Source organism: Leptidea sinapis, chromosome 37, assembly GCF_905404315.1.
Source record: "Leptidea sinapis chromosome 37, ilLepSina1.1, whole genome shotgun sequence".
Classification (NCBI taxonomy): domain Eukaryota; kingdom Metazoa; phylum Arthropoda; class Insecta; order Lepidoptera; family Pieridae; genus Leptidea; species Leptidea sinapis.
The window spans coordinates 7476355-7503744 of record NC_066301.1 but is presented as its reverse complement, the minus strand read 5'-3'; the positions used below and the strand labels follow the sequence as shown (position 1 = coordinate 7503744).

At 38.2% G+C, this 27390-nt stretch overlaps 2 protein-coding genes across 3 annotated transcripts; one reads left to right on the top strand and one right to left on the bottom strand.

Annotated features, from left to right (window-relative positions):
- The first annotated feature begins 744 nt into the window (after positions 1-744).
- On the top strand, positions 745-12257 carry LOC126975779 (serine/arginine-rich splicing factor 1A). Its single transcript, XM_050823819.1, has 6 exons — positions 745-1044; positions 3483-3699; positions 4085-4231; positions 4773-4843; positions 6920-7040; positions 10677-12257. The coding sequence occupies exons 1-5, from the start codon at positions 866-868 to the stop codon at positions 7032-7034; spliced, it is 729 nt and encodes a 242-aa protein (XP_050679776.1). The 5' UTR covers positions 745-865; the 3' UTR covers positions 7035-7040; positions 10677-12257.
- Positions 12246-21984, bottom strand: LOC126975774 (2-methoxy-6-polyprenyl-1,4-benzoquinol methylase, mitochondrial). Of its 2 annotated transcripts, XM_050823810.1 has the most exons (8): positions 21699-21984; positions 21450-21599; positions 21241-21370; positions 20329-20464; positions 16928-17016; positions 13401-13512; positions 12842-12978; positions 12246-12530 (listed from the first exon to the last, which is right to left on the bottom strand). In XM_050823810.1, the coding sequence occupies exons 1-7, from the start codon at positions 21862-21864 to the stop codon at positions 12877-12879; spliced, it is 885 nt and encodes a 294-aa protein (XP_050679767.1). In that variant the 5' UTR covers positions 21865-21984; the 3' UTR covers positions 12246-12530; positions 12842-12876. The 2 variants fall into 2 exon arrangements, with proteins under 2 accessions (XP_050679767.1, XP_050679766.1); XM_050823809.1 differs by lacking the exon at positions 12246-12530 and having other exon boundaries at positions 12591-12978; positions 21699-21983.
- Between the last annotated feature and the right edge of the window lie 5406 nt (positions 21985-27390).

The following is a 27390-nucleotide window of genomic DNA, read 5'->3' as shown; positions in this document are numbered from 1 at the left end:
ATATCTTAAATAAAATATCATTCCAGGTACCAACATTACGTACTAGGCATACTAATTTATTTAACATTCCCTTTGCCTCTACTAAGTATCTTAAATATTCACCTCTATTTCGAATTCCTGACATATATAATAAGAAATTTTCTTCCGTCGACATTTTCAACTTATCACGTCTGAGGTTCAAAAAACTGATATTAAACTGTTTAAATTGCAGGAGTTAATCATCAGTATATTCAGGATAAATTATTAGTCTCACATCGTAATTTAAACATTATATTCGAACACTCACATTCACTCACATTCACTCACACCAATCACATTCACTCACACCAATCACATTCACTCACACTACTCACACCACACAACCTACTCACCGTTTCAGTTACTCAATATGGATACGATTTCTTCTTTTCTTTCTATGTAATTTTTTCTTGTAAGTTTTTATAGTATTTTTCGTTTTTGTCTTAAACTACTTTGTCACATACTTATTGTACTGTTAATAGTATTCCTTTTAATTGGCGTATCTATTCTGTATAATTTTTAATATACTCTTTTCATTTTGTTAGCTGTAAGGAATCATAAATAAATAAATAAATATTTCATTTCATTTCCACCCGAGCTCGACTTGAGAAGGAGAGTGGAGACTTGGTGGAAACCATAGACATAGAATATAGTCTAATATATAAAAAAAAGTATATATTTTGAATCTATGGTGTAGACTGTAGAGTGTAGACCATGGATAAGCTGGCAAATACGCTGCCATCTTGAATTTGTCAAAAGACGGAAAACGCGTTGTTAAATTTGCGGCGATAAAATAATTACATATTTAATAGTTATATGAATTAATAAACATATAAATATAATTATCATGTCCGGAGGAAGCAGTGCAAATCGAAATGAATGCAGAATATACGTTGGAAACCTTCCTCCTGATATAAGGACAAAGGATATTCAAGACCTATTTTATAAATTCGGAAAAGTCACATTTGTAGACCTAAAAAATAGAAAAGGACCGCCTTTTGCATTTGTGGAGTTTGAAGATCCAAGGTAACTAAAAAGATCAAAAAATCATTATCTACTAATTATTATTCCAAATGTAATCGCCTACACTATCATTTAGGTATTACCGCTGGCGTCAATTACGGCTAATACCTACGTGCGGCGATAATAAATTACTTTATCTGCACTCAGTAGTCCGTATAAGTGGTTGTACATTTTTTATAAACTGTCCTACTTTAATTTTAACTTATGCATAGATAAACAATTAATTATTGTCTGTCACTAGAATGAAATTAAACCACAGGTTTTTTCAATTGTTACACTTATGAACCACCTTGTTGCTGAAGAAGTACTGGGCAAACGAGTGTGTTTGTGAAAGCTTGCATTGTGTGCATAGGTTGGTGGTTTTTCTAAGAAAGATATGAAGTTCAGGCAGGTTGTAGTTCCAGGGTAGAATCTTGTACATTTTTGAGGTCATCATGGAGGCATTTGTCAAGAGTAGTAAGATGTAGCTCATGTTATCTTTGCTCATACAGCATTCAACATAGAGCTTGGTGTGTCTTGCATCTCGACTCTTATGAAACTTGTATCCTTGTGTGAAATATACACACAAGGATAGTTCTTAGAGGTACTCTGCTTACCACACTTGCATTTAAAAAGACAAGGTGATCCCATCTTACCCATACATATAGTTGAGCTCACTATTTCCATATATTTATACAGTTAGAGTCTGAGACACACGTGTTATGGGCCTGCCACACTCTATGCTTCTTATTTATTTATTTATGAACTACCAACAGAATTACATGTGATACATTAACATTAAACAAGTCTTGTGCTAGGGATACACATAATTATATTTATAGGCAGTTACAGCATGTACACAGATATAAGTTGTAAAAAAGTTAAAATTTATATAATGAGAGGTATATAAAAAATAAAAATACTAGAATAATAATAAAGAAAAAAATATTCACAATTTTAATATCTATGTGATATCTATCGAGTGTCTTAATTAATTTTATCTTTAAATTTTGTTGTATTATCGCTGAACAGATCAATTGACTTATCTTTACTAATAAATTCATTATATAGTCTACTTGATCGGGGTATTAGCATTTTGATGACCGAGATTGGTCCTGTGGGTTGTGTGCTTAAGTGAAATAGGATGCGGTGGAGTACGGGGGGAACCTTAATTCATATTTGACTCAAAAGATCAGTGTTTTGTTATGTGTCTTGCTATGCTCTAGTGGCGTGCCTAGGGTTATATCATAGGGTAAGCCAAGCTAACACTGGAATTTGTTTACAAACAAAAAATGCTGCATTATTGTTTGTGTAAGTTTTACCTATAGATAAAAGCCCTAAATTGTTTTCAATATTAAATATGTTCAATATTTACTTTGTAGGTATTACATTAATACATTATAATGTTATTTAATGTATAAGTGAACACCTGACCACTCAATCATTCTAAGTATTCTATAAAAATCAATTGATTTCTGTTATTAGGTACTTACTTCATTGAAAAACATAATTTGAAATTTCATTATATTCTCTAAAACCTGCCATCAAGCTGGGCTTCTTGTTGCGTACAAAATTATCTATAGCTATTACCATCACCTGAACATCCTGCTTGTCTTGTCCCTTATTTTCATTAAAAAAAAGAATATCTTCATATCTATTCATTCAAATTAGTATGGGAAAACATCCAAAGTCTCTTAAGAAGCCAACAAGCTAGAAAGAGACGGCGCGAAATCGTCCCGAGTCCCGACGCGAATGCTCGACTGACGAGTGACGATTTATAACCAATCAGCGCGTCGTTGGACTCTTTGAATATTCGAATCAGCGAGACTAATCGCGCCATCTTTTGAAATATGTTCACAGAAAGATGATAACAAAATTAATATATAAAACACTAGCTGCCCCGACAGACGTTGTTCTGTAGATAGTAAAAAACAACTGTTTTATATTTCAAAACATCAAAAATTATTTCGTAAATATGCTCCCTATTGTTAGAATGAAATTGTTTCACAGCGGAACTGTCAAACTGTGCGTCACTAAATTCTCTCATAGAAAATATGTCCATACAAAACAAATATTGAAAATAAAAATATTTATGGTTCCCAAATCGAAATAAAAACTACCCTATCTCTCAAGTTGGACCAAACTGCACTCCATGAAGTAATCACCATTAAAATCGGTTCATTAGTTTAGGGAGTCCATTGAGGACAAACATTGTGACACGAGATTTATATATATTAAGATAACATAATAAAAAATAATATGTTGAAAATAGTTTTTGTCAATGTATAACTTATATATTTTTACTAATCGTTAATAGTAAATCGATACGCATACACAGGAGTACTCCTAAAAATCGTTACATATCTCAAAAAACTATATGTACCGAGTGTATCTGGGGATCTTCGGCATTGGAAAACATGTCGCAAGTAAGAAAATAGTTCTAATCATTGGATTTGGAACAGAGACGCGGATGATGCGGTGCGTGCTCGTGATGGTTACGACTACGACGGGTACCGCCTGAGGGTGGAATTCCCGCGGGGTGGGGGCGGTGGTGGCGGGCGAGGGAGCCGCGGAGGAGGAGACCGGTTCGGATCACGACCGGCGGCGCGGGGCCCCCCCGCCCGCCGCTCAGAGTACCGCGTGCTGGTCACTGGCCTGCCCCCCTCGGGCTCCTGGCAGGTTTGTGCCATGATCATAGAATATATTAAAACAGTGCAAAAAAAGAATGTTGGGAGAGGTTCTTGCGCCGCTTCTTCCCTCTCATAACGACATTTGTTTCCGAAGCGGTAGTAGTATCTAGTATATTAGAAATGACATCATAAAGGCTTCTAAAGGAATCAATTTTGAGAAAATAAATGCCTTTTAGACAAATGTGTTGATGTCAGAATGTTATATTGTTCTTTAAGTTAGATATTTATAAATATTTCCATTTGCAAGCAAATTTCAAAAAAGTTGACACAAATTATCTGACTGTATAGTTTGTTTTTTTTTAAGTGTTTTATTAAATGGTTTACATATCAAGGCTTAACAAATGAGTTGAATAATATGTATCACCATCTCTCAGGATCTCAAGGACCATATGCGTGAGGCAGGGGATGTGTGCTTTGCGGACACATTCAAGGATGGTACAGGAGTTGTGGAGTTCCTACGTCATGAGGACATGAAGTATGCTGTCAAGAAACTTGACGACTCACGATTCAGGAGCCATGAGGTGCGTATATGCTTCCACATATTATGTTAGTTACATATTTTTTAAATGACAGCTACTTATATTAAACAGATGTCCTCTCCTCCTATTCAAATATCAAGTGCAAACTATTTATGGAGTACTCCTACATTTTTATAGCGATAGAAATGATTATACAATATTCTATATTTTTATTGAAAAGAGCGCAAAAAAAAGAATGCTGGGAGAGTTTCTTGCGCCGCTTCTTCTCTCTCAGAGCGCCATTTGTTTCCGAAGCGGTAGTAGTATCTAGCAGTTATTAGAAATGACATCAAAAATAATTCTAAAGGAATCAATTTTGAGAAAATAAATGCCTTTTATGTAGATGAGAGTTACAGAAATTGCTGTTGGCTTCACACTTACTTTGCTTACACACCATTTGAATGTAAAAAAATAATAATTTATCTACAAATGTAGGTGTAAAAGCAACAAATAACAGTGAATATTAATAGTAGATAAATTAAAAATTGATAAGGAATATTATTGTGGGTCGACTATGTACTAACCTGTAATGTTTGTGTGACAGGGTGAGGTGTCTTATATCCGTGTGAAGGAGGACTACGGCAACAATGACCGCTACAGTGGGGACAGAGACAGGTCAGTCCTACGAAAATTCCAGGATGGAAGGTCTTTCCACAGTTTTATTGTAGGTGGATGAAAATTTGTTGAGGTTTTCTGAGGATGGGATGTCACATCCTGTATCTGATTTACAGCCATTCCCAATATACTATCTACAGATAGAGATACATTACTACCTTGGATTTTTAGTAATTAGCTATCTATTATCTAAAGCTGTCCCAATATTTCCGGTAAGTGATTCTTATCGCCAGTTCACCGTAGATAAGCAAGCTGTCTATCATAGCCCTCCCATGTGTTCGAGCTTGCACAAAATAACGGAGGAATTTTAGGGAGAAATTCTTCATCTCAATATTTTTCTCTTTTATATCTCAAGGTTATTTTTTTACAATAATAATAGAACTTATCATTTTTTAATTATTTTGTAAAAATTTTCTTCATTGTCTTCATCAGATTCCACTCAGTGTCAAAAATTCATTATCACTTGAACTAAGTCCTACAGTGCAAAGAACAACTAATAACAACAATATTTAATACCTATTACACAATAAAATATTTTTTTCTAGGCGAATAATAATGATCCGCCTTTCGATACCCCGAAAACGTGGGTTTGACAATTACATTACTAGAGACAGCCAATATCACTGACAGCTGCAGATACGGTTAATATTGGGACACGTCAATTGCAATTTCCATACAAACGTCCTCCCATTGATAGACAGCATGTATGGATAACTTTATTGGGACAGAAAAGTCAACGATTGATAGGATTTTTAAGCTATTGCATAGCTTCTATCGCGGGCCTTGAGCGTGGAGACCGAATCCAGAAATTCTGTAAACCTAACTAACACCCTACATACTAGATGTACATATATAGATATTTCGCCACTGTCATTACAGTTACCGTGGAAAAGTGGTAATCACGTACGCTTATTGTGTAGAAGGTCCTAGGTTCGAGCCTGGGGTACGTCTAGATTTTTTTTAATTTCTTTATTTTTTATCACGTTTTTTGATTTTTATTATTATTTACATTTCTCCGAATCCAAAATGGGACGAGGTGGAGCATTTTATTCATCGCACTGAACTGGAGAACACTGAAGAAGAGTCGAAAATACTTGGTACAAATGGTAGTAAATTTCCACTTATTTTGGTTGGCGATTTCAACATCAACTTCGCTGATAAAAAATCAGAGCGGCTGACTACTCTTCTTTCGAAAATATTGAATTTGAAAATGAATAATGATCCACAAGAATCCACAACAAATTATGGGACCACCATTGACGCGGTATTTTCCAGATATTTAGAAGATATCAAGTCTGAAACTTATGTTTATTATTTCAGTTACCATAAACCAATCTATGATAGATATTCCTGAATTACCTATATGTATTGTAAGATACTATAAGTATTTTGAACAATATTAACTTCTCATTTATTTAATAAAAGAACAAAAAATGTTTGTTTATCGGTCACCACGCTCAAAAAGTGTAACTTGAATTAATATCAAAGAAAAAGCAAAGAAAAAAAATACTGCATAAATCAAATATATAAATAATTATAATTGCATAAGTTGATAAAAATGCTATGCAATAGCTTTACCGCGGCAGTCCCCGAGTGCCACACGTCTGTTTGTCGTCGTCTCTTCACAGCTGACAGCAGTTCTATTTTCAAAGTTCATTCCGGCTCTTAGGTTTGTATGAGTTTTTTCCTCTCAACGGAGGGAAGCAGCATTTTTCACCCAATAATCAGATCAAAATAACATTACTTTCCGAGTATGAGAAATGAAAAGTATTTTTTACTAGGCAAATAATAATGATCCACCTTTCGATACCCCGAAAACGTGGGTTTGACAATTACATTACTAGAGACAGCCAATATCACTGACAGCTGTCAGTCAGATACGGATAATATTGGGACGCGTCAATTGCAATTTCCATACAAACGTCCTCCCATCGATAGACAGCGTGTACGGATAACTTTATTGGGACAGAAAAGTCAACGATAGGTAGGATTTTTTATCTCATGTAGGCCAACAGCCGGAGATAGACTGAATATTGGGAACGGCCGTTAGTGACATTATGTGGTGTCGTGCTCCAGGTCACGCTCGTACTCGCCGCGGCGCGGTCGTGGGTCGCCCACTTACTCGCCGGTGCGTCGCGCCTCCTACTCGCGCTCACGCTCGCGATCGCGCTCTCGCGACCATGCCTACTGAGTACAGGTACACACACACTCACACACCACCATTATTTATTTTAAAATAAAAGATTAGCTCTCTCGGTAAAATTATGTGCTATTTAAATACGACCCCATGCCGGATTTTTTGTTTAATGAGTGTTAAGGCCGGAACGCATTACAGCGGCGCTGCGCTGCGCGTCGCTTCACGTCTCTAGACGGTACCTATCGCACTACAACTGCAGTATGCGGCAGCTCGCGTCATTTCTATAGCAGTTTGCGTGCGAGCAGCATTACAAGATGAGCGATAGTGACGAGGATTAGGTCATTATTTCTTTATTGTGTGCAGAAGAAGAACCTATTAACGGATGAGGAAAAAAAATAAGACTTCAAAGTCAAATAACCCTTTTTCAGTTAGCCTTAAACTAAGCGGTTTTGAATCGTCACTATAAATATTTCTTTTAAACTACAGAATCTACCATCCTTTCCAAATTGAAGGATTGGCGAATAGGCTTAGTTCTGCAGCATATGCGGTTAAGAAAATTAGACGGTTAACTGACATAGATACGGCGAGATTAGTATACTTTAGTTATTTTCATAGTATTATGTCCTATGGTATATTGTTATGGAGCAGTGCGGCCGATATTAATACTATCTTTGTGCTGCAGAAGAGGGCTATTCGCGCGATTTATAACCTAGGTCCTAAAGAATCATTAAGAGAAAAATTTAAAGAAATAAACATTTTGACTGTTGCTTCTCAATACATTTTCGATAATGTTTTGTATGTTAATAAGCACATTGAGGAATTTTCTAGAAACTGTGACATTCATAATGTTAACACGAGGAACAAACATAAACTTGTTATGCCTACTACTCGGTTGGGTCGAGTTAGTAAGTCTTTTGTTGGGCGATGTATATGCTTCTACAATATGATCCCAGAAAATGTACAAAGCAAATGTGTTACGAAATTTAAAAGAATTGTTAAAAAACGTTTGTGTGGGAAAGGTTATTATAGCATAAACGATTTTCTTAATGACACCACGGACTGGGAATAAAGCGAACACCCTCAGGATCTTTAATTATAAATGTTTATTGTACGATATTACATTGTAATCCATATTTTATATTTAAAAAAAAAGCCCGCTGAGTTTCTTGAGCCCATTCTTCTCAGGTCTGAGGCAGTCTCTTTTGAATGGGTGGTAGATTTTGTCGTTCAATAAGTGATTTTAAATCCTATTTTGAATAAAAATATTTGAATTTGAATGTTTCGGAAAAAGTAGGGCTCTTGAAAAGAACATACAAGAAACACAACGGCTACTCTTTTCAATCAGTAGAGTATTTTACAATGGCTGTAATATACAAAATAAATTAGTTTGTAAGGGTATGCATCCAAAATAAATTAATAAAATAAAATTATTAATTTATTAAATTATACTAATAATTAAATTATTTTTATTTAGTTATTAAAATTAATTAAATTATAAGACAAAATTCTATAAATTTAACAATTAATAGTATCCATACTGAAGCGACGCGCCGCTTGCTGTGTCGCACTGAGCGTCGCTGCACTGCGCGTCAAAATATTCTCTCGGAGGCAACTCTGACGCGACGCGCAGTGCAGCGCTGCTTTAGTGCGACATGTACCATACAAAATGGTTGAAATAATATCGTGCAGTGCAGCTAATGCGTTCCGGCCTTTACTGTTGACCATCGCCGGATAATCTTTTGGTTGAGTGGAAGCCTTGTCCACATACAGCGAAACTCTCCCTTCTATTTCGCCTCACGGTATTGCCTCGGTATATGGTCGGACTGTGGGCTATCCAGCTCCATTTGTTTCGTTATATCTGTTTATCACACTGTAGATCAAGAAAGTGTTCCCAAAGATTGCTATTTTGGAAGGGCAGTAAATACCGACAATCAATCTTAGCAGACGGCTATAATTAAGTGGCTATCACAATAGATCACATTTGTTGCGGTGAAACAGGGCCAACCTGAACCTGATCTTTAGTACAGCTTAACCCGCCTTACTAACCATAAACATTAATACCGAGGAGAGATGGACTTGGTGACCTTCCACATTTCAAACCCATTTGGGAATTTTGCTATATAGAAATACTGTCCTTAAGTTGGACCCCGAAATATTTTAACTCTCTGTGTCAGTTTCAGATCTGGACCTAGTGACCTTCTATGTCTCACATCCATATGGGTTTATTACTGTATAGCAATACTGTCTTAAGGTTGGACTTCAAATTATTTTGAGTTTAACTCACTCTCCGTGTCAGTTTCTGAGTTGGACCTAGTGACCTTCTATGTCTCACATCCATATGGGTTTATTACTGTATAGCAATACTGTCTTAAGGTTGGACTTCAAATTATTTTGAGTTTAACTCACTCTCCATGTCAGTTTCTGGGTTGGATCTAGTGACCTTCTATGTCTCACATCCATATGGATGTATGTATGTATAGCAATACGGTATTAAAGTTGCATCCCGAATTATTTTGAGTTTAACTCTCCGTGTCAGTTTCTGAGTTGGACCTAGTGACCTTCTATGTCTCACATCCATATGGGTTTATTACTGTATAGCAATACTGTCTTAAGGTTGGACTTCAAGTTATTTTGAGTTTAACTCACTCTCCATGTCAGTTTCTGGGTTGGATCTAGTGACCTTCTATGTCTCACATCCATATGGATGTATTGCTGTATAGCAATACGGTATTAAAGTTGCACCCCAAATTATTTTGAGTTTAACTCTTTGTCTCACATCCACTTCTATGTCTTAATGTTGATTTTTGGGAATACTTTAACTCTATGTTTCAGTTTCAGAGTTAGACTTGTCACCTGGTGACCTACATCTGTATATACGTAAGTATTGCTGTATAGCAATACTGTCTTAAAGCTGTAACAGACTATTTTGTGCTTAACTCTCCGTGTTATTTTCTGTGATTGACACTTGGGATGAAGGCATGCAAAGCTCGTTGGCTCCGTTAGGTTGCTTTGGACCTCCATCAAGTGATGGAACGGCGGCTATTAGATATAACGATACCTCCAAATTCTTTATTATACTTCACTTGGGAGCTACATCGGTAATATACACAACTCTCCAGAAGCCAGTTACAGATGGAGGGTACAGAGTAGTTCTACTTTTGGATACATTAGTACTTAGATAGTTTATACGTCTAGACACCCTCTTTAAAACAAAGTGACATACATTTCGCGAGTGTAAGATGTAGCTTGTCATGCACACTAAAGTAATAAACCAGGCCTGTTTTCATGATGCCTTAATGCAAGAGATTGTCTAGATGTATATATTCTTTTACATTAGTTGTAACAGAAACCGAGTCGCGATTTGTGAACACCATAATTATTAATATTTAGATATTACACTGACCGGTCGACTGAGTCAAAGGAATGGTACACAGGTTGGTCATATCATATTCCATTAAATTATCTGATAATATTTACATACTTTTTCAGTAAAAAAATAATAACTTTAGTACAGACTTTAAATGACACATTTAAAAATAAGTATGATTATTTTTTTATATTTATGTATCCCAATGCTTTGCACAAAATATAAAATTGTCGTCAAATTGACAATTTCAAAGGAGCAATAAATGTATGAGAAATCTGAGTGATAGAAATAATGTAGCCTTGAATACTGAAGGATATATTTATCGACAGCTCTGCTCGGGATGGCGGCGGCTCTGCGGCGACAACCTCCATAGCTTTAAGACAATATACACAAAACTACACACACATAAACACACATATAATATGCTTAATATTCTTATTTTGACTATTTCAATTTTTTTGTCTTAAATGAAGTTACTCTTGGAAGATACTACGGCTATTATAGTGTCTCCTTGTTGATTTCATAATAAGTAAATAGTAACAATTTTTGTTTTTATTTGTATAAATTTTGACAATATGCTTAAAGAAAGCTGATATAAATGTAAATTGACAATTTTTTTTAATTGAGATGATTAAAATAATGTTTTTTGTTTCATCCACTGTGGATTGGACTTGGATGTGCTTGGCTGGAGGTGTGTCATGTCAGGAATTCTGGATAGGATAAGGATACATACATTCAGATAACGGATTGCATTCGGATTAAGGATTCATTGGGAATAACGGAAGGAAGCGAGGCTTAGGACGCGCGCACTCATCTCTTCACCTCGGATATTATAGTAGTAGCCGGATGATCGGATGGATTTGGATTGGGTATGACTTAAACATTATTGCAGATTAACTTGAGTGCACGCTCCGTACCGAACTTTCTAGGATAATGTGTTGAATTTAACCTCGGGGTGGACACTGCCATTGGTGCTGCTGAGGCCATCACTTCACCATACATTTCTGTAATTGTATACTTGATTACACAACCATTACCAAACCTTAACTTAAATTACAAAACAAGATACCCACTAAAGAATTTACAAAATGGTCAATCACATAATTGGACGTAGTTATGCAGAAAGGACTCCAACCGCACACAAGGCACTTTTGAGTATAGGCATTATAAGTGTCTGCTCTAAATAATCTTAGATATAAATATCCAAAATAAAACAGTTTCTGTGTACATTTTTAAAATAAAGTTTATAATAGATAACAGATTCGTATTCAGGAGTATGATGGCATAATTAACTCTATTTTGAACAGTGTGGTTTTGAGTCCTTTCTGCATAACTACTTCCAATTATAAATGAGTAAAAATACAAAAGTTGTGTGATGACGTGACAGCAGTAACCTAGATGCAGTCAGATTAATATAATATTTGCTTTTCATTTAAATTGTGTTTTCAAAGAGACAGTTGAGATAGCTTTGCTGATTAGTGTAGAGCTAATTTGATGTCATTTCAATAATAAGCATGCTTCAGCTTACTTTAATAGAAGTGAGATCACTTGGATATATCCTATTTGTGCCTCACAAATAAATACATTGACACTAATATTCTTTGAAAGCTATGTGTAAATCATATCAAATAAGAATGCTTTGTGTTTTTCGTGTTCTACACTTATGTATGCAAAATGGATATATCTATATTAATAGTGGCTCCCTACCATAAATCAGAGTGAGAGTGTGAGAATGTGTGAAGAGTGGAATCAGTGATCTTGTGTTCTAGTTTCCTTTGGTGTGAAATTATGTCACTGAAATATTATCCCATTAAGAGGTGTTTAAATGTAATAATATATAGGTTCAAGAGTGTTGTCTGCATTCCAAAAATGTTGTTTGACGGAATTATTGAAATACATTGTATAATTATTATTGTATTTTTATTTAAACTTCTATAAAATATCAACAGGGCAAACATAACTTAACCTAACATTATATCTACAATATTATACCTAGTCTGTTTAGTAATATGTAAGTGGCATCAATTGTTACTTTTCAATATCACAATGCTAGACTAATAATATAGCCATTGAAAATTGCAGAATGTCGGCGCGAATCTTGATGTCTCATTAAATGAGCAGAAGTAGAAAATAGTCACATTAGTGGATGATATTCCTGAGATCCTGTATGCAGTCTGCTTTGCCTGTTAAAATATGATTATAAAAGATTAAAATTATTTCAATATCACAAAAAATTTCTATGGTTGATCGTTAAAGAATCTTTATTTCTCATAAGAATTAACAATTCACTTACTGAGAGAACTTAAATTATGTAAAAAGTAAGTAATTTTCTACATCCAGAAACCAATCTGTTTTTTAATATACAAATTTACAATGTTGTTTAAAAATATTTTGATGCTAAGGATTCATATTTTATAATGTTTATTCAAGATCATTGAAATTACAATCCGCAGTAGTTTTGCACTAAAACATCAATATACAAAATATAACATACTTTTGTTTGTGCTCATATTGATTGAGAGCATTTATTTATATTTTAAAACCGGAGTGGATGGAGCAGACCCCTAGTGTGAGGTTTTCATATGTGACATGTCTGAAGCCGGCCTCCTCGATCATGTTCTTGAACCGCTCCTGTATAAACCAATTGAAAAAGTATTTTATTAAGTTTAGATGTCACCTTACTCCAGATGTAGAGGAGTGCTTAAAACTTTCTAAGAAAACATGGAAAACTTAATGCATATATATACTGACAATTCTCAATATGTACAATAAAATTAATTTAACTTGTTGTGAAGAACAATGAGGTTCTGGCTTGATACCAGTGAATAATTGTATCAGACTTTAAAAACATTTGAAATATTATATGAAAGGTTTGCTAGCTAGGTTCAATAACTTGTATCTTCGAATATGAATCTTTTATCACCTTTTTACTTCTGTGTGGTAATTAATGATCTGCCTTTTTCTTATCTTATTTGTGTAGATATAAGAGGGGTAATAATAAGTGCACTAGCTTATCTCTTTATTTGTATATTACATGTAAGTGAGAATCTCACCTGGTTAGGGAACTGGCGGATACTCTCCACCAGGTACTGGTACGGCTTCCACTGGCCCGCAACAAGCTGGCCCATCACCGGGATTACTTGGAATGAGTACTGGTCATACAACCTGCACAGTTGACATACATAAAGTAGTTGCCCACAATAGATAGAATCAAACAGATCGAGGACAAACTCAAGAGGGTCTAGGACCAGACTCAAAGGTTGGCACCACAAGTAAAGGTAGCGATATAGGTATATTTGGTGTATTACTTATTTATATACTAGTCAAAACAAAATAAGGGCCACCACGTTTTTACAGTATTCTCATGAATTCTTGAGGTTTAAAGGTTGATCAATGTTTCAGTTGGATAAATTGATTGATTTTTATTGTAGACAGCATAAAATAATGATGCATTCCATTAAAAAAAGAAATTTGCTCCACTTTTTCTAAAAATTGACATTTTTGCAAAAATAATTAGAGAGGAAAAAAATTCTGAAAAAAAAACAAAATGTTTCTTGATTTATGACGTCCTCGATTACTAATGCACTCTTGAAGCCTAGAAGGTACATTCTCCACCAGGTGAACCACTGTTTCTTGAGGAATTTGTTCCCAGCTTGATTTCAGAACGTTTATTAGCTGTCTTTCATTGTGCACGGGTTGGTTTGTGCTTCGAACACTGCATTTCAGTAAATCCCACATGTGTTTAATGGGATTTAGATCCGGACTGTTTGCAGGCCAGGACAACACCTGTATACCAGCCTCCTCTAGGGCTTCTCTGGTGGCCCTAGCTGTATGAGCGCGCGAGCATTATCGTGCATCAGATGGAATCTTGCGCCGATTCTATGTGCATATGAGACCACATGGGGTCTTATGATCTCCTCGATGTAACGTTGAGCTGTTATTGTGCCTTCGTTTAGAATTACCAGCTCGGTTCTGCCTGACATAGAGATTCCTCCCCATACCATAACATTGGGGCCCCCAAATCTGATACTTTCATGGATGCAAGCATCCGAAAATCGCTCACCTTCACGCCTCCAGACCCTAATGCGACGGTCATCTTTAAAAAAAAATAACTTTGCACTCATCCGTAAACAATACAGTCCTCCAATCATTCATATCCCACGCCAGATGCTGCCTTGCGAATGATAATCGGGTTGCACGATGAGCACTTGTTAATGGTATTCGCACTACACGTCTCCTGGAGAACTGCTGGTCTTCGTGTAAACGATTTCTAATAGTTTGATCACTAACACGTGTACCGGTCGCCTGCTGCAAACGGTTTTGTAACGAACGGGCTGTTATACAGCGTTCTCTACGCGCAGTCAAGCTCACGTAGCGGTCCTCCTGTGCTGTAGTTGCTCGAACTCTGCCAGATCCCCGTCTCCTGGTTAGTCTCCCAGTCTCTTGAAAACGATTCCAAGCATTCTGGATCGCTCGCCGGGAAAAACCCAGCTACAACGCCACAGAACGCTGCGAATGGCCTTCTTGAAGCAATGTTACGGCCCTAGTTACGGTTGGAAAGTCCATATGACTTCGAATTCTCGGCATAGCTTTTTTAAAATGTTTATTCAGCCCCTAGTCAAACGAAACTTACAGTGTTCCTGACAGAATCGTCAATTTGACTGAGTTGAAATCCGTCTTAAAATCGGGTAGAATCAAGTGGTTGCAATAAATTATCTAAAACTTTAAACAATTATGCGGGTGGAATGCTCAAAAAAAGTGTGTAAACAAATAAGGTAACACCACAATAAAGTATCAGCTACTTGAGAATGCATAAAAAATAAATTATCGCTAGCGAGGCCAAAAAAATCAAGTGGCCCTTATTTTGTTTTGACTAGTATACATAAGTCCACTGTCATCACGCTAGTTCGTATTTGACAATGTACAATAATTGTCAAATACGAATCCGGGTTCGAATCCCGGTAGGTGTAAGCATTTATATGATGAATATGGATGTTTTTTTTCCGAGTCAAGGATGTTTAAATGTATTTATGTATGTTTAATTAATTATATTGTATCAAATATATCGTTGTCTTACAACCCATAACACAGGCTCTATATATGTGCTTAATTTGGGGCAAGATAATTTGTGAGTGTCAATATTATTATTATTATATTACAATGAAGACAGGCTGACTAGATCTATACATTAAAGGTATTGTATCAAGCCAATTTGGATAGGATTTAAAAATAATCGAAAAAGAATATTTAAAAGAAGCCATCCATGTACAATAAACTAGTTACTAGACTTTCAATCGCCTATTAAAAGGTTTTCGAAAAATGTCCGAACGGCGTTGTAAATACGTATACATTATAATACGGAAATCCCAGGCCCAAGGGTGTCGTAAGAGTCGAGGGCATTTACGAGTAGAAGGCTCCTTTGCAAAGGATGCCGGCTAAATTATGAGTACCAGAACGGCGCCTCTTTGCCGTGAAGCGGTAATGTGTTTATTGTTTCGGTATGAAGGGGCCCCGTAGGTAGTGAAATTACTGGACAAATGCGACTTAACATCTTATGTTTGAAACATGACGATCGCAATTGTAGTGCCGCTCAGAATTTTTGGTTTTCAAGAATCCTGAGCCGCACTGGATTGTAATGGGCAAGGTGTCAATTTGGTAATCGACACCCTGCCCATTATTAAGGGACGAGACGAGCAGGACATTCAGCTGAACCATCAGCTTACTGTCATAAAAAAAAGTTACACAATTTTATTAATTTAAAAGGGCACTTTAACCTGAAATACAACACACGATCACTTTTTAAGTTCGGATATTATTTGAACAGTTTTTCACTGAACACTTTGTCTTTGTGTGGCGTTGTATTCAAAACTAGGTCGAAACACAACAGAACGAAAACTCTGCCTGATAGACGCGCAGGCAGAGTTTTGCGTCATACAATATTTGAGCATGATTGTGACTCTAGTTGTTTATTGTACGTCAGTGAAAAGAGCGCAAAAATATTAGTGAACATTTTTTTACTCTCTGAGGCACTCATTTGTTTCCAAAGTTATGGTAGTGAATTGACAACTATTATTAAGGAATTATTAAACACATAAAATTATGGAAGTAAGAATTTAATACCAATGCAAGTGAAACGGAAACAACACTCCATCTGCACATGTGGTTCTCCAAACACATTCAATTACACCACTCAACATTTTTTTATGGAATAGGAGGACAAACGAGCGTACGGATCACCTGTTGTTAAGTGATCACCGCCGCCCACAATCTCTTGCAACACTACCTGAGTCACAGGAGCAGTTGCCGGCCTTTAAGGAAGGTGTAAGCGCTTTTTTTGAAGGTACCCAAGTCGTATCGTCCCGGAAACACCGCACAAGGAAGTTCATTCCACAGCTTTGTAGTAAGGACGTGGAAGAAAGCTCCTTGAAAACCGCATTGTGGAGGACCGCCACACATCCAAATGGTATCCTAACTTGTGGCGTGTCGTGCGAAGGTGGAATTCACATACACACAGAATAGATATATAGTATAGACTGCCATAGTATAATTATTGTAAAGCTATATAGGTACATTTATTTACCACTGCATGGTACTGTTGGGCAGCTGACTGAACTCCAAGCACAGGAAACGACCTCCAGGTTCCAGTACCCTGTATGCTTCTTCCAACACCTGGAGCATATTACAAATATGTATAACATCAATTATAGTGTAAGTAGCAAATGTAAATGTGTAAGGTACCTAACAAGACCAAATATGGCTGGAGACAAGCAGGACGTTCATCTGAAGTTAAAGGATAGGATTCTTGGTTGATCCCAATATTGTGAGCGGCAGTGCAATTGCGCCAGCCACTTTGAGACGAGATCAGTTCCTTGAAAACCCCACTGAGGAGGAACGCCACACATCCAGATGGTGGGGATGATATATTACTATGTGTTGTGCGAAAGTGGAATTAGGTACAAAGGGAGGAAACGAAGTGACGTCTCTACACAACGCCAAGTGATCTAGTCATTCACAGAGCACTGAATTGAACTCTGTTGTTCGCCGTCAAATGGTTCAAGTTGATACTGGGGTGCGCCGGACCAGATGTGCAATCAACACTCCATGTGTAAGTAGTCTAAACTACTGGCTGAGATACAAAAAAAAAGAGTACTTGACAGGAAAGCGTAGAGCCTAAGCCGATTTGTTTATTCAAATAAATAGTCTGGCACAAATGGCAATTAGCTTACCCCCTTATTCATAATGGTCCGCTAACTTAAAACAGCCGCTAAGGAGTGTTTTTTCTCATTCTGACTTAGGTCAATAGAAGAAGACAGATTGAGAATTAGCAATGCTTTAAGTTAGCAGACTATTATGAATAAGGGGGTTAGTATTTGGAATATTAAACCACTATAGCCTAAGATCCCACTGCTCGATTCTGCGGGTACGAATTTTTTTTGATAAAACTAATTTTAAATGAATGTTTAGGGAGTATGCAATGTATTAGCGATGCCTATAAAAAATTGGCCATAAGTACCTGTAATTTATTTATGGAAAAGTAGCGTACAGGTCACCTGGTGCTAAGTGATCACCGCGTAGTTTGTGGCGTGTCGGGCGAAGTTAGAATTCGGCGACATGTGAAACAGCTCTTCAGAACACTTCTCATACTATACCTACATTGCATATTCCCTCAATGTTCATTTACACACACACACATACTCACGCCTTGTTCCCGTCGGGGTAGGCAGAGACAATAGAATGCCATTTGCTTCTATCCTTACAAACCTCACGCGCTTCCTCTACATTCATTACTCTTTTCATACATGATCGCCGGTTGCGGGTGCTTCGGACCTCTCCTTTTCTCAAAACGTCCCCAATTTGATCGACGAATGTTCTACGAGGTCTCCCGCGACCGGCTTGCCCACACACACTTGCCTTATATATTTGATGCGTCATTCTTTCTTCACTCATTCGCTCCACGTGTCCAAACCATTTAAGCATTCCTTTTTCAGTCCTTGTCACAACATCCTCTTTCAAAACACAGCGCGCTCGTATTACCGCATTCGGAATTCTATCAGTCAGTCTTACCCCACACATACTACGCAGTGATCGCATCTCAACTGCGTTAATTCTGCTTTTATGCTTCTTCTGCCATACCCAACTCTCACTTCCATACATTAACGTGGCGACAAGCACTCCATTATGTACAGCCATTCGCGCTTCTATTGGCACAGTCTTACCGTTTATAAAGGCATGCAGCGCTCCATTCACACAATTTCCCGCAGTTCTACCCTTTCATCTTCAATCGTGATAGTACAGTCAGTCAACCTTTCATCCTTCTCAAATACCATCACTTTCGTCTTTCTTGCATTTACTTTCAAACCTCTCTCTTTAAAGCTCCCGCTCAAACAGTCAATCATTTGTTGCAACTCATTTACCGATGATGAAAAAATGACTTGATCATCGGCGTACAAGAGGCACTTAACACACAACCCTTCCATCTTGATTCCACATTGCATTTCTGTCACATCATTCATGCATCTATCCATGAATAGGTTGAACAACCAAGGCGACGCTACACAACCCTGTCTGACACCTTTGGAGATATCAAACCAGCCCGTATAGGCACCATTAACACGAACACAGGCTTGAGAATCCCTGTACAGAGATTTCAGAGCCCTTATCAGAAAATTGTCCACCCCATACATAGATAAGACCTTCCATAATTCCTTTCTATTCACCCTATCATATGCCTTTTCCAAGTCTATGAACGCGCAATATACTTTCTGGTTTTTTGCCAGACATTTTTCAGTGATGCAGCGTAAGGAAAAGACTTGATCCGTACATCCCATTCCCTTCCGAAATCCCGCTTGCACATCCCATACCTTGTCATTAGTCACATTCATTACTCTTTCAATCAATATTCTGGCATACACTTTTCCAACAACACTAAGAAGGCTGATCCCGCGATAATTTTGACATTCCTGCTGCGAGCCTTTGCCTTTTTAGGTTGGGACAATCACTGCCTTCGTCCAATCGTCTGGAACTTGGCCCTGTTTCCAACATAAATTAAAAAGGCTATGCAGCAGGCTCACTATTAGTCCATCGCCAGCCTTCAACATTTCAGTCGTCACTCGATCATACCCAGCAGACTTTCCCGACCTCATACAATCTTAACGCTTTCATAATTTCATCCAAACCTATTTCATCACTCGGGTCCACAAACATATCTATTATCTCTTCTTGCTCTTTTTCACTTACATCTTTCTCGTATAAGCTCTCAAAATAATTCTTCCAGCACTCTAGTATCATACTTTCTTCATGTATGACCTCAATGTTCATTTAAAATTAGTTTTATCAAAAAAAAAAACGCATACCTGCAGAATCGAGGCTTGGGAACTTGTATTAGTAGTTATTTACTAGTATTTGTAGATTACCGTAATTTCTAATGCCGAGAACCAACCACGTAAATGACCTTGGGCGAATGCGCACGACTTTACCCTGGACAAATCAATATGGAGCATATCTAACTTACAAGACCTCATGACTCACAAAGCTAATCCTAAACAACCTAGACTAAATACCAATAACAATATTTTTCTAAAGCATTGGTAGTTTATTGAATTGTGACATTTTGTGCTAATAATCAACGGTAGATAGTATGAAAATGACTGCTTCCATGTTTTATGTGGCGACTGATAAATACATATAAATTTTAATATTACATTATGACATAAAACTAGCTTGTAATATCACAATAAACCATATTTTTCCAACTAATACTTATTATATAACTTATTTTTAAGATACTTAAGCAGTTTTTAGTCCCCTTAAATGCAAATTAGAGTCACTGTTATTTTTATGGAATGATGTGTTTGCCTATAATTGGTAGTACATACAAATATTTAGATATAAGGCATGTGTTAGATGTAAGTTAATATGTACAACTGTTGGAGATCCATACAAATAAATAAATAAACCCATTCTGCATTTGCATATACTTACTTTATTTACATGTGTACAGTTCCTGATGCCAAAAGCAATAGTGTAGGCATTGAAGCACTCATCAGGTAATGGTAGTTTTTCAGCATCGGCACAAAGCCACTGCATCTCCACACAGGGGTCCTTTGTGTAGCCCTGTCTTATATTTTTAATATATAATTATGAAACAATATATAAATTTTATAATAATGCTGTTCATCTCAAATTGTCATCTTTAAGGCCTCTATTTTTAACATAGTGCAACATCCACTCAGTTAAACAATTATTGAAACTCTATAAAATTTATTGAAGTATGTGTTACTTTGCGGAAATCCATAATTATCCAAATGATTTGAGTTTTCTTTAATGTTAATTCCGCCAATATTTGTCTTTAAACAAAAAATGTGTTGTCTCGCCAAAATCTGGCACGAGACTGATTGAGACTCTATAAAGTGTTTAGGTGCTATACAAGGTTTGAGTAACACAGTAAGTAATTAAATTATAATATATATTTAAATTTTTGACTCAAGCCCACAGGTGGGCACTATGACCTTATAATTCAGACAAATAGAATATACAAGCTGACCATTGAGACATTGTTCTGCACATTATAAATAAAATATTGTTTTTTATTTTAAATCAATATTTCATAACATCAAGAATTATTTAGTAAAATATGCTCCCTGTTGTAATAATGAAATTGTTTCACAGCAGAACTGTCAAATCATGCATCAATAAATTCTCTCATCGAAAATATGACCATACAAAACAAATAATGGAAATTATTATGGGTCCCAAATTAAAATAAAAACTATCCTATCACTCAAGCTAAACTGCACTTCATGAGGTAATCTCCATTAAAATGTTCCTTAGTTTAGGACTTCACTGAATACAAACATCAGGACACTGGATTTATATATATTAAAATTGGTTTACCTTTCAGCCCTCTGCTTCCCGACATCTAGCATGGCTTGATTGATGTCAGCTACTGTAACACTTGTACTTTTCTCATTTACTCCTTGATTCAGATTTCTTATATAGTTAATGTATCTGAATGTAATATCACCTGAAATTTAATGCATTTTAAATCCAATGTGTTCTAGACATTAATTGTTCATTGGATTACTTTGAAGATATTTGTGCACCTGTTCCACCAGCCATGTCTAGTAACTTTGTCCCGGGCCTCGGGGCTAGTCTTTGCATAAAAATGTCCTTCCATATCCTATGTATTCCAAATGACATAACATCATTCATCAAGTCATACTTATCAGCTACTGTCTCAAATACTTCATGCACTGCAATTATAATAAAATATTGGATAGGTAACTGAATTGATGTCAATTGAGAGAATCATAAATACGATGGTACACAGTATTTTTTCTCAAAATTAATACCTTTTTTAGTTTTCTCTTCTTCGGATATTGTTTGAAAACCAAAATGTGTGTGTTTTTTACTATTAACGTTTTCCACTTTAACTGTCGCTTGGGCACACATTTGTCGACATCGTCTGAGGTGTTGTGAAACTAATTGGTTTTCTAGTAATAATTTTCGTAAAGCCATACTTTTTAGACTTTACTTACGTATTGGACAAGTTTTAGGTAATTTCATAATTTGTCCATCTAATAATAGTTATTTGACAGCTCGACTACTGACAAGTTATAGTGATGTTCTAATTCCTAAAGGACGTAATAATTGATATCTCTTATTTTTTGTAAAAAATATAATGAAATCGATTATAAATTTAAGATATATATCGTATAACATATAAATCGGTATCATATTTAATAATATGAAAATAAATATTGTAATCGTAAAAATGTATATACGTCAACTGGTCAATTAAACTATAACATCTATTCTATTTTTCCTACTGTGGCTTCTGTGGAAGGTTACCACGCGTTAGCCAATGTCACGTTAAAGTAGACCACTAAGCTTAGAGTATTTGTATTCCTTTTATAATAGTAGTGACACACCTTATTTACATAATAATAGCATTTATTTCTACCGATTATTTGTAATCTGTGGCAAAATCGTTCGTTTATGTATTGCACATCACTAAGGGGGCGGTATCCGTCCATGAAGTACAATATTTTTCAAAGAGAATTTAAACACTTGATATTGTTAATGGGTATTATGAAATTTTAACCTAAACAATACAAAACATTAATTGCGTTACGTAACGAAGCGGTGTACCCACCCATAAGAAGTTATCACTTCAAAAAGAAAGTTTGTCCAAACACACCTGAAACCACTAAGCCTCACCATTTTCAAATTTATGTCTTTGCATAATGTCTTGCCCTGTGCTGCCTCGGGGCGTAAAAAGAATAGGGTAGTCCCAGGTCCAAGGGTGTCGTAAGAGGTGACTCCGGGCTTTTTGAAAGTGGGAGAGTCAAGCTGCTGTCTTATGACGTCAGCACAATCGGGCCAGACTCGTCCGGGTTACTTACCACACTCGCACAGAATACCGGCGTGAAGTAGCGGCCTAGTGCCGCTATGTTTCGCATAGGTTAGTGTCGAGGACCGGAGGCCATTCCCCCCCGTCCTTTCCCCCCCCCCCCAACAAAATATGAGAGCGGTCCTAAAAAATAAATTACCCCAGGAGGGTACCGGCTCTTGTAGAGCCGGAGAATCCCTCCCCGAGCATTCGCGCTCGGGCTGCCCCTCGTATTCTGGGGAGGGCACAGTACCGCGTATGTCACAGGACAAACAGGGCAGCAACACCACGGCACCCCGCTCCACGCTTAATGTGGACTTTTGTAACATCCAGGGAATTCACTCCAACTTAAACGCCGTCTACCACCACCTTGAGACGGCGCAGCCGGCCTTGTGTTTCCTTACGGAGACGCAGATATCTCGACCTAGCGATACGTCATATTTAACGTACCCCGGGTACAAAATTGAGCATAATTTCATGCCTCATGCCGGGGTATGTGTGTACGTTAGGGAGGATATCTGCTGTCGCCGTCTCGGCAATTTTGAGGGTAGGGGCCTGTCTACTCTCTGGCTCCGCGTAGATTTAGAGGACCGCGTCCGCATCTATGCGTGTGTCTACAGGTCCCATAGTGGTAACGCAGAAACGGATCACCTCATGGGCTGCGTTCAAGCGGCATTTGATGACGTGCTTGCTCAGATCCCCTCCGCTGAAATTGTAGTCTTGGGTGATTTCAACGGGCACAATGCCGAATGGCTTGGATCACGTACCACAGACTACGCAGGGCGATCTGTGCATAATTTTGCATTGGCGTATGGTCTGTCCCAATTGGTTGAGTCGCCGACGCGGCTCCCGGATGTGGATAGCCACATGCCGTCCTTATTAGATCTTCTGCTGACTACACATCCCGATGGTTACCAGGTCTCTGTCGACGCCCCTCTCAGAACGTCCGACCATTGCCTGGTCAGGAGTGTAGTGCCTATCCGACGCCAACGTCGCAGACCACCAGCGACCCGCCGCGTTTGGCACTACAAGTCAGCAGATTGGGATAGGATGCGTTCCTTTTTTGCATCCTACCCTTGGGGCAGGGTTTGTTTTCTTTCAGATGATCCTAGTGCCTTCGCCGTTGCAGTAGCCGATGTGATACTGCAGGGCATGGATATTTTTATACCAAGCTCTGTAGTACCGATCGGTGGCAGATCACAGCCCTGGTCGATGCGTCAGTTAAAGCAGCATCTGACTGCAAAAAACAGGCGTATCGAACTTGGGTTGCGGCGCTGGGCTCAAAGGATCCGAACTGCAAAGTTCTGAAGAGGAAATATAACCGTGCCTCCAGATTTTTTAAGCGGCAAATCGCCCGTGCGAAATCGAAGCACGTCGTCAAAATTGGCGAGCAGCTTTCCAGTTACCCGACCGGAACACGCAAGTTCTGGTCGTTGTCGAAAGCTGCTCTTGGTAACTTCAACCAGCCGTCCATGCCGCCGTTGCACATGAGGAATGACACCCTGGCCCATACGGCAAAAGAGAAAGCCGATCTCCTGTGCACTCTTTTTTCCTCCAACTCGACTCTTGACGACAACGGAAAAACACCGCCGACCATCCCGCGGTGTCAGAGCTCCATGCCTGAAGTACAGTTCCGACAGAAAACTGTTAGGCGACCTCTGTTTTCGTTGGACGTCAGGAAGTCGAGCGGGCCGGATGGCATTTCTCCAATCGTGCTTAGAACGTGTGACGCCGGTGCTAACGCGTTTATTCCGGCACTCTTATTCAAAAGGCGTAGTCCCTGATTCATGGAAGTCAGCCCTTGTCCATCCGATCCCAAAAAAAGGAGACAGTTCGGATCCGGCAAACTACAGGCCTATTGCTATTACCTCCCTACTCTCCAAAATTATGGAGAGCATAATTAACCGCCAGCTCTTGGTATACCTTGAGGGTCACCAGTTGATCAACGACCGGCAGTACGGCTTTCGCCATGGTCGGTCGACTGGCGATCTTCTGGTATACCAAACACACAGATGGGCGGCGGCTATTGAAAGCAAGGGGGAAGGCCTGGCAGTTGGTCTGGATATAGCGAAGGCCTTTGATCGTGTATGGCACAAGGCGCTCCTCGCAAAACTTCCATCATTTGGGCTTCCCGAGAGCTTATGCAAGTGGACCTCCAGCTTCCTCACTGGGCGCAGCATACAGGTCGTTATCGACGGTTATTGCTCGAATACCAAGCCCGTGAACGCTGGAGTGCCCCAAGGCTGTGTGCTATCTCCCACGCTGTTTCTTCTGCATATCAATGATATGTTGGACACCGCCAACATGCATTGCTATGCAGACGACAGCACTGGTGATGCCGTATACACGGGCCATGCAGGTCTCTCTCGGGAAAACGTCGACCAGTGCCGGGTGAAACTTGTGTCTTCTATCGAGTCCTCTCTCGAGAAGGTCGCGGAATGGGGTAAGTTGAACCTTATCCAATTTAACCCCCAGAAGACTCAAGTTTGCGCGTTTACCACTAAAAAAACCCCATTTGCCGTATCACCGCTCTTCGAGAACACTTCCCTTAAAGCCTCGCCTAGTATCGGAATACTGGGTCTCGAAATCTCGAGCAATTGCCAATTCCGTGGCCACCTGGAGGGCAAAGCCAAACTGGCTTCAAAGAAACTGGGCGTCATAAATAGAGCACGGCAATACTTCAAGCCGGCCCACATTCTAGCGCTGTACAAAGCGCAGGTCCGGCCTCACATGGAGTATTGCTGTCATCTCTGGTCTGGCGCACCCCAGTATCAGCTCGATCCATTTGACCGCGTGCAACGCAGAGCAGCTCGAATTGTCGGGGACCCAGTACTCTGTGAACGGCTGGATCACTTGGCGTTGCGTAGAGACGTCGCTTCATTGTGTGTCTTCTACCGCATTTATCACGGGGAGTGTTCCGAAGAGCTGTTCAACCTGATTCCTGCCGCCGAATTTCACCTTCGCACGACACGCCACAAGTTACGATATCATCCCCACCATCTGGATGTGTGGCGGTCCTCCACAGTGCGGTTTTCAAGGAGCTTTCTTCCTCGCACCACGAAGCTGTGGAATGAGCTTCCTTGTGCGGTGTTTCCGGGACGATACGACATGGGTACCTTCAAGAAAAGCGCGTACACCTTCCTTAAAGTTTCTCTTGTGATTCCTCTGGTGTTGCAGGAGAGTGTGGGCGGCGGTGATCACTTAACACCAGGTGACCCGTACGCTCGTTTGTCCTCCTGTTCCATAAAAAAAAAAAAAAAAAAAAAACTTACGAAGGGAAGACCGAGAGGAGTTGGAACAATTATCCGATTTTTATTTCATATAGGTACCAAATATTATTGACAGAAATCTTATGATATTAATCGATAGAACATTCTTTACACTGAATGACTACCATTAAGATATTTAGAGTATTAAAATTGTGGTTAAATAATGACTTAACCGTAACAGGTCAAATTGTTTCAACTCGGCTTACCTCGGTATAAAACGGGCCGAGGAGAGTTGAAACATATGATTTATGAGAAATATTAAAGGGTATACAATAGAAATGATGATATAATTTGTAGGTATTTATTAAAATAAGAAATTTCAAGTACAAAACACACTTTGTTGAGGTAGTAACTCGAAGCCACGTCACGGAGACTTTCGTAGTTTCTCGCATAGTTACTTCTTCTGCTGCTCATTCAGTTCATATATTTCACGACTCGCCACACCTCTGTGAGTCTTTCTTTCATAATCAGTAGGCATTCTTAAACAAAATAAACAAAAAAATTTTTTTTTGTGTCAGTTATTTACTGACTGTTCTGGTCTGATATATAATTGAAAACGAGTAGAGTTGAAACAGCCTGTTTCAAATCTTCTCAGTAAGAAAAAACCTCCTAGTTTTTATTTAATCCTAAGTATCGAAACAAATACACAGACAAACAAATAAATTTTAACAAACATAAATAATAAATCTTCAGTTAGTGAGCTTTCGAAACATAGTAACTTAAACCAAAATATAGACCCCTTATCAAAATATAGGCATCGTAAAAAACGTTTTTGTCACATGGCACGCAGAACTCCACAACCACGCGACTTACTCGATTTGACATGACAGCCCGCGGAGGGAAGTCGTGACGCTACCAACTCGATAACTGTTTTAAGGTCCTTGAAATCGGTACTGTTTCAAATCCCCTCGGTCTCCCCTAATGTTTCCGTCGTACTATTATCGAGACCAAGTCCTGTTTATTTGGTGGAATCAACATGACATCGATCATCAATAGATATTTGTATAAGATTAGAACATTCTATTTTCCTCTCCGTAAGCAACATCCTATCAATGAATTAAATTGCAGAAGACCTAAGCGAATCACTCTTAACACATTTTGAAGATTCCTCAGAAATACAATGATGCACACTTAACTAAATATTTTTATGAATGAAGTCTTTATTTTGTCTAACGAATATTGAAAGCTATTTAACATCATGACGTAGGTAGATCTGTATTAAGTATCTACATTTGTCTGGTATTATAAACGGAGAGTGGGACATTCCAAATTGATAATATAAATAATACAATCCTACTAATATCTTCCTTTCTTGGCGTGCGTCCGTGCAGAAAGGGATGTCGCTATGCCAACTTAATGGCTGACAGGCTTGCCCTGTATGTT